Source organism: Vicia villosa, linkage group LG1, assembly GCF_029867415.1.
Source record: "Vicia villosa cultivar HV-30 ecotype Madison, WI linkage group LG1, Vvil1.0, whole genome shotgun sequence".
Classification (NCBI taxonomy): domain Eukaryota; kingdom Viridiplantae; phylum Streptophyta; class Magnoliopsida; order Fabales; family Fabaceae; genus Vicia; species Vicia villosa.
The window spans coordinates 27,521,928-27,529,349 of record NC_081180.1 but is presented as its reverse complement, the minus strand read 5'-3'; the positions used below and the strand labels follow the sequence as shown (position 1 = coordinate 27,529,349).

Below are 7,422 nucleotides of genomic sequence, written 5' to 3'. Positions count from 1 at the left end.
ACTTCTGCAAAAGTTTTTTTAGGATTTTATAGCACAACAGCATGTTCATTTTGTGAAGAAATATTTTGGGCTGTATTAGTAAAATATAACTGGGCTGTTGGGTGCAGCTCACAAAGCCGACAATGCAATGAGCAGCGAAGAAATTTTGGGCACCCAAGGATAAAAGAAGATCGATCATGCTTTTGCCTCATAAATTGATTATACAAATCTTAGTGAAGTTGTCGGTAAAGTCTCTTCTACGTTCCAAGTCTGATTGTAAGTTGTGGTTTTCTTTTATTTCTCATGATTCCCATTTTGCAAATTCACATTTTCAAATTAACTCTAACACACTTGTAGAATTCTTTTGATAGATTTTTAAAGATTACCCCTGCAGTTTTGGGGCTAATTGACTATTAGCCGATTACTTTTACTCTTACTATAAATAAAATAGTAATTGAAATATTATAACTTTCATTTTAATTAAACAAACAAAAATATTAATCATTGTTCTTATTTCAAAAGTAAATTGAAAGATGACATAGAATTGGAAAAGTAGATAAAATCAACCTTTTATTGGTGATATTCTCTTCACTACATTCTATGTTTCCTGACTACCAAAGAGACCAATGGAACAAGCTTACTCATCTTTGTCAATTTTGTGACAATATCACTTTTACTAACCTTTTCGTTGATACCCTTAATTCTAGCCACATATTTAATAAGTTTGTCAACTCCGTTTTGGCGTTTATTTGGACTCACATTCAATCAACCTCAAGTTTATTATGGTAGACTTCATTTGACTTTACAAAAATTGTCAAATGGCTCAATATTGTTGTTCAATGTCAAATGATAGCCGCTGACACGGAAAAACAATATTGAGCCATTTGAACATTTTTGAAAAGCCTAGTTGAAAAACAAAATAAAGGCTACCATAAGAAACTTTGAGAGTGAAAAAGTATGGAATGTGAGTCTGCATCATCTCTCAAGGCCAAAACATAGTTGACAGACTTATTAAATCTACGACTAGAATTAAGTCTACAAACGACAATGTTAGTGAAGGTGATACTGTCACAAAATTTCTAAAAATGAGTCCATCTCTTGCTCAATACGGCCTCTATGGTGGTCAGGAAAGATAGAATGCAGAGGAGAATTTTTTCGGGAAATTTTTTATCTACTTTTGCAATTTTATGTTGTCTTCCCATTTACTCTTGTTTCCAAAGGGAATTAGAACAATGATTAGGGTTTTTGTTTGTTTAATTAGAATAAAATGTTGTAACTCTAATCTTTCACTTATTATTTTATTTATAAGAGCAAAAATAATTGGCTAAGAGTTGATTAACTCTACAACTCAACTCATGAAGAATCTCTATCCATAGATTTTGAAGCATCGCTTGACGATGACAATGCTTCTTTTTCACTCAACCTTCCAGAGGATTTTACAGGCTTTCAAATTAGAGGGTAGTGTAGAGGTTTCATACTTTTCTACAGTTCCTTAAACATCTGCCGAATCCATCCATTGGAGATTATAAACAAATACTTTATCTCCTCATGAATTGACCATCCAAATCTTACTGAGATTGCCGGTAAAGTCTCTTATACGTTTCAAGTGTGTTTGTAAGTTGTGGTTTTCTCTTATTTCTCATGATCCTCACTTTGCTAATTCACATTTTCAACTTAACTCTGCAACACACACTCGTAGAATTCTATTAATATCAACTTCAACTCATCAATCTCTATCCATAGATTTTGAAGCACCGCTTCACGATGACAATGCTTCTTTTTCTCTCAACCTTGATTCTATCTTTCCAGAGGATTTTACAGATTTTGAAATTAGAGGGTCATGCAGAGGTTTCATACTTTTCTGCAGTTCCTTAAACATCATCTACCTTTGGAATCCATCCACTGGACTTCATAAACAAATTCCTTTATCTCCTTTTGGTTCCAATTTGGATGCTGAATATTTCTATGGTTTTGGGTACGACCATTCAACCGATGATTATTTGGTTGTTTCATTGTCTCGCATTGATTCAGGAGATCCTCCAATACGCTTGGAGTACTTCTCATTGAAATCTAATACATGGAAAGAAGTTGAGGGTCCTTACTTCCCTTATGGATTTCGAGAGGAAGAGCCCAAAGGTGGTTTGCTCTATAAGGGAGCTATTCATTGGATGGCTTTTCGTTATGATTTACAAGCTTATGTTATTGTTGCATTTGATTTAATGGAAAGGAAACTTTCATATATGCTTTTGCCCAGTAGTCGTTTGGAGTGTTGTTTATGGGTTTATGGAGGATTTCTCAGTGTATATACCAAGTATCACTTTAATGATAGGGTTCAAATATGGGTGATGAAAGAATACAAAGTGAACTCCTCTTGGACTATGACTCTTGTTCTTCCTATTCATTCCTTTTTTCCTTTGTGTTGTACAAAAAGTGATGATATTATTGGGACGGATGATGAAGATGGATTGGTGAAGTATGATAAATGTGGACAGTGTCTGGAGCAACATTCTTATCCTAATTACAATCTTAGCTGCGATTTGACTGTGTATATAGATTCTTTGCTTTCACTCCCCAGTGATGATGACAACCAACAAGCTTAAGAAGATGACAAAAGCAAGAGGAATGCTTCATTACTTTCTTGATATTTATGGTGAATTGAGAAAGCTTAAGAAGATGACGGACGCAAACTAGAAGAATGACGTTCTGAATCATATGTGTTTGAATGCATTTGTAACACGAGTAAGTGTAATATATGAGCTAATGTAATATGTGATGAAATGTTTATTGGTTAACCATTTGTAACATGCTTATTGATAACATTGACATCATTGTTTGTGTGATTAACTATTAGTCATGTATGTAGCTGGATTTTATTCTAATGTTTTTTCCTCCACTGTTTGAAAATTATTCTGATCAGTTTATCCATGTTGATCAATATCAAAATTATAAGGTTTTGATTGTTCTCTACTTTCAGTGGACTCTAATAATTTGGGTGCTTGTCCTTTCTGTGTTTCAATCCGGGAAAGAAATTTAATTTCAAACTAATGATCTATATATGATCAATTACGTGAATTTTAGTACTTTAGATTATAGGAAACATTAAAACTAAACAAACTCATGAACCTAAATAGTGTTACAATTACAAATTGGAGTTTTCAAATAAAGGGGTTTAAGTAATAGAAAGTGCAGTTTGCAAGGTGATAAGCTACAGTGAAAGGTGTTCATTATTAAACTGTTAGGAATAGACATAACGCAAAGAAGATGTTTACTGAATTTTGATTAGATTTGTTGCATATCTTCTTTTGAAGTGAAAATTTCTCTGGCTTCCAATTAAAATTCTATACGGACTTTGTCTAATTTTACCTTGACCTGTTTTTATCGGGGACAAGATAATGATGAAAGGTTGGGAATATTATATTGTGTTTATGAGTTGATATTAAACCATTTTCCATTCTAATAACAAAAAACCAAAACTTTAAAAGAGCGTTAAAGGCTTGTTTCTAATTAGGTGTCATTTGACAAAATAAACAATTAGCTTAACCTGTGTTGCAAGTGTGAAGTTCCATGATTGCAGAAATAGGAGCATGGAGTAGATTGTTCAGAAGTGTTTGCTCCTGTTAGCAGATTGTATAGTGTGAGAATGATGATAACTATTGCAAATGATACATGAGTATATGTCAAATTTGCATTCTTGTATGAGACATGAATTAAAAATATTCGGTTATGTTATTTTTTCCTTTGATTTAGTGGAAAGAGAACTTTTACACATGTCTCTTCCAGATGATTTTGACCATGATTTTTACCAAGAACCTACTGATTGTGATTTGTGGGTATTTGGAGAATTTCTGTCTATGGGCTATGGAGGAACGTACTATTGTTAATGTATGGGTTATGAAAGAATATGGACTGCATCCGTCTTGGACTAAGACTTTTGTTTTGTCTATTGTTGCCATTCTGACTTCGTTCTTTTATACGATATGTTGTACTAGAAGTGGTGAAATTATTGGAACAGATAGTGGTGAACTCAAGTGGTTAATGAGTTTCACTAAATCATAAATCATTTTGGAGAGACTGAATTTGAATCTTGGTAAGATCAATCTTTGACTAGACTTTACTTACCTCTCAGTCGAAGTCGATCTTCAAATTACCAGGACCTCTTCCTCTGAGAATCAAATGGATAAAAGACCAAAATAATTGATGAGCTGCACATAAATCTACAAGACTTTAGATAATAAGAAACAGAAAAATTAAATCTCAAATCTTAAATAATGCTAAAGTTAGATTTAATTCTCAACACCTTATTATGCGTAAACTTAACACATCTGCATAAATTTATCACAACTTAAAAGTATTAACAGTTTTTTTTTGTGACAAAAAAGTAAAATCTGGATCACACTCAATGTTCATCAAAGTATCTATTCAAGTGTTTATTTTTCAATGAATAAAACTAGGAAAAACAAGATAGATTTTTTTGATAAAATTTATCAAATATGTATGTTCTTTTCTCTGCTTAAGTAACAGTTTGCAGAGTCGTATACCAGGAAGAAAATTACTATTGGAAGCATTCTTTTAAAACTAGAATCAAAGCATTAATTCTATTCCATTCCAGCTACTTCGTGGCATACATTCTCTTTGGTCTCCATCTATAAATGAATTCTGCAGCAGCCATACACCATGACACAATTGTCCTTGATTGAACCAATACACTTTCTCAACCACCAATACACTTCCCACATTGTACTGTACTCCTTCAAATCACTTCATACACTTGTCTATTGGTATCACACACTGAGAAAAGAACAAAACTTGAAACTCAGGCACTAAGGCAATCCGAATCGCAACGCATCCAAATAGGTTTGGTGTTAAGCCCAACAAAGCCACTATGTGTTACCTTACAATCGCTCATCCAAGGAGGCCCAAAGCAAGAGAAGTTACCAATCTATACTTGTCTTCATCTTCTTTGTCGGAGTTAGCGGATGAAACCGCCATTGAAACGCTTGAACCTGCTGCTCACTATCTCTATGTAAAAAAAGGGAAGTAGTCGCCAATCACTGCAGCGGCCTATCAGTAAAGTCTTCTATCTGGCTTTATCTTTCTGTCTTCTATGAATGTCGTTCAATTTTGCGTCCGATCTTCTCAAAATAGTTCTTTTGCTCTCTAAGGATTAAGGCGGCGAACCAGATTTTATGATCGAGAAAGCGACATGCCTAATGTATTCAGTGTTGGAGACTTGGAGTTCTAAAAATGAAGCAACTGGCCCTCCAGAGAATGATAGAATCTTGGTCTCATTGACTCACTCTGACAAGGACAAAGATGAGAACCAATCACTAATATTAAATCCAACGGCGGGCTGTGAATACGAAGCTAAATTCTACAAACCAGGAGCAGCTGGAGAATAACAGGTTGTATATACACCCGGAACATTTTTTCAACAAGTGATGTTCATTGCTTCACGATGCTCTTTATTATATTTCTTTTAACAGTAATATTTGTCATCAAAATTTGCTTGATTCTCATGTTGCTCATAAGAAATTGCTGGTGGTACAATGCTACCTACATGCGTAGATAAGTTGATAGAGTTGCATTATTTCACTCTATAATTAGGTAATGAGGTAATGATATATTCATGGGCATTCACCATTTATTTTATATTTATAATTGTATTTTATTATGAAATAGAAACTCTTAGGTGACTGACTACATTTGAAGGTTATTATGTGCCCGTGCCCAGTATGTAGCATGGGCTGATTTAATATTTAATGAAATATTGCTTCGTTTACTGTTTGTAATATGTTTACTAAAAATGTTATTATTTGTTTGTGGGATTCACTTATGCACGTGTAATTGGACTGAGTTCTTTGTGAAAAAGAATAAGTTTGTTTTTTGAATAAGGGTTTCAGAAATTGATTTGTTTTCATTAAATGTAACTATTTAGTGTAATTACCTGGATAGCCCTGTAAACTCTATTTATACAAGAAATAACAACGAGAAAGGTATCAAGCCAAGAATTATTGACATGGTATCAGTAGGTTTTCGATCAAACCTGTGAGTTTTAGGTTAGTCTTGGCTTTATTCGGCAACACCCCACTGGGTCGCTCTTGAAATCATCTCGGCAGATCTCGATTCTTGGTAATCACTTCCCGGCTTGCGATTGTGATCTCTGGTGCTTACAATCGTTTCTCGGATCCGTTCTTTGTAGTGCTCACAAGCTGCAATTTCGTTGTTCCTCCAAGTTCGCAAATCGTGTTCGGCTTGGTCGTGTTCTCGTATCGGTGTCGGCAAGTATTTTCTTCTGTGTTTGTTTGGTTGTTTTCACGTTGATTAAAAAGGCAATTGTGTTTGGTTTTTATGTGTTTCACATTGATCAGGCAAGGATGTTATTCTGTGTTTGGATATTCTTCTGTGTTTTTTTTTTTTTAATTTCACGTTGAAAAAAAAATTGGTTAAGTGCAAGTGAGTCTTTTGGTTAAGTGCATCAGTTTCTTTTGGTCACTAGCAATCAATATTGTTTCTATGGCATCCGAAATAGACAGAGACCATATTTGTGTTTGGTTTACCAGAAAGAATTATCCGGCTTAGGAATTTCAGTTCAGAATGCATGTAAAAGGAAAGAAATTATGGAGTCACTTGGACAAGGTATCTAAGGCACCGACAGAAAAAGCTGCTTTAGAAGAGTGTGAATATAAAGATGCTATAGTTATCACTTGGATTCTCAGTAGTATTGATCCTCAAATTATTAATAATTTGCGCTCCTTTTCCGCTTAAGAAATGTAGAATTATTTGAAGTGTATTTACAATCAGAACAATGCGGCTAAGCGTTTTCAGTTGGAGTTAGAGATAGCTAATTACAAACAAGGTACCTTGTCTGTTCAAGAATACTATTATGGTTTTTTGAATCTGTGGACAGAACACTCTTCTATTATACATGCTGATGTTCCCAAGACTTCTCTTGCGGCTGTCCAAGAGGTCTACAACACAAGTGGGCGTGATCAATTTCTCATGAAACTTCGTCCAGAATTTGAGGTTGTTAGAGGAGCTTTGCTGAATAGGAATTCTCTTCCTTCCTTGGATACTTGTGTTGGAGAACTCCTTAGAGAGGAGCAGCGTCTTCTTACTCAAGATACCATGTCTCATGATGCCGTCACCTCTGAGCCTATGACGGTGGCATATGCTGCTCAGAGTAGAGAAAAAGGTCGTGATATGCGACAAGTTCAATGTTTTTCTTGCAAACAATTTGGACATATTGCTCGCAGTTGCAGTAAGAAGTTTTGCAACTATTGCAAACAACAAGGTCATATCATCTCTGACTGTCCCACGCATCCTCCCCGACTAGCACAACGTCCAGCCCAAGCATTCCATGCCACTACCTACTCAGTAGCTGGTCCTCTTAGTACTGGCGAATCTAATGGTGGTGCTCTGCAACCTGGAATGATTCAACAAATG

At 34.9% G+C, this 7,422-nt stretch overlaps 1 protein-coding gene across 1 annotated transcript; it reads left to right on the top strand.

Moving 5' to 3' along the window:
* Positions 1–1,511: 1,511 nt before the first annotated feature.
* LOC131598943 (F-box/kelch-repeat protein At3g06240-like) lies at positions 1,512–3,747 on the top strand (the record flags this gene model as incomplete). Its single annotated transcript, XM_058871507.1, has 1 exon — positions 1,512–3,747. A coding segment is annotated over one exon (1,068 nt), but the record flags the coding sequence as incomplete, so codon positions are not given.
* Positions 3,748–7,422: the final 3,675 nt, after the last annotated feature.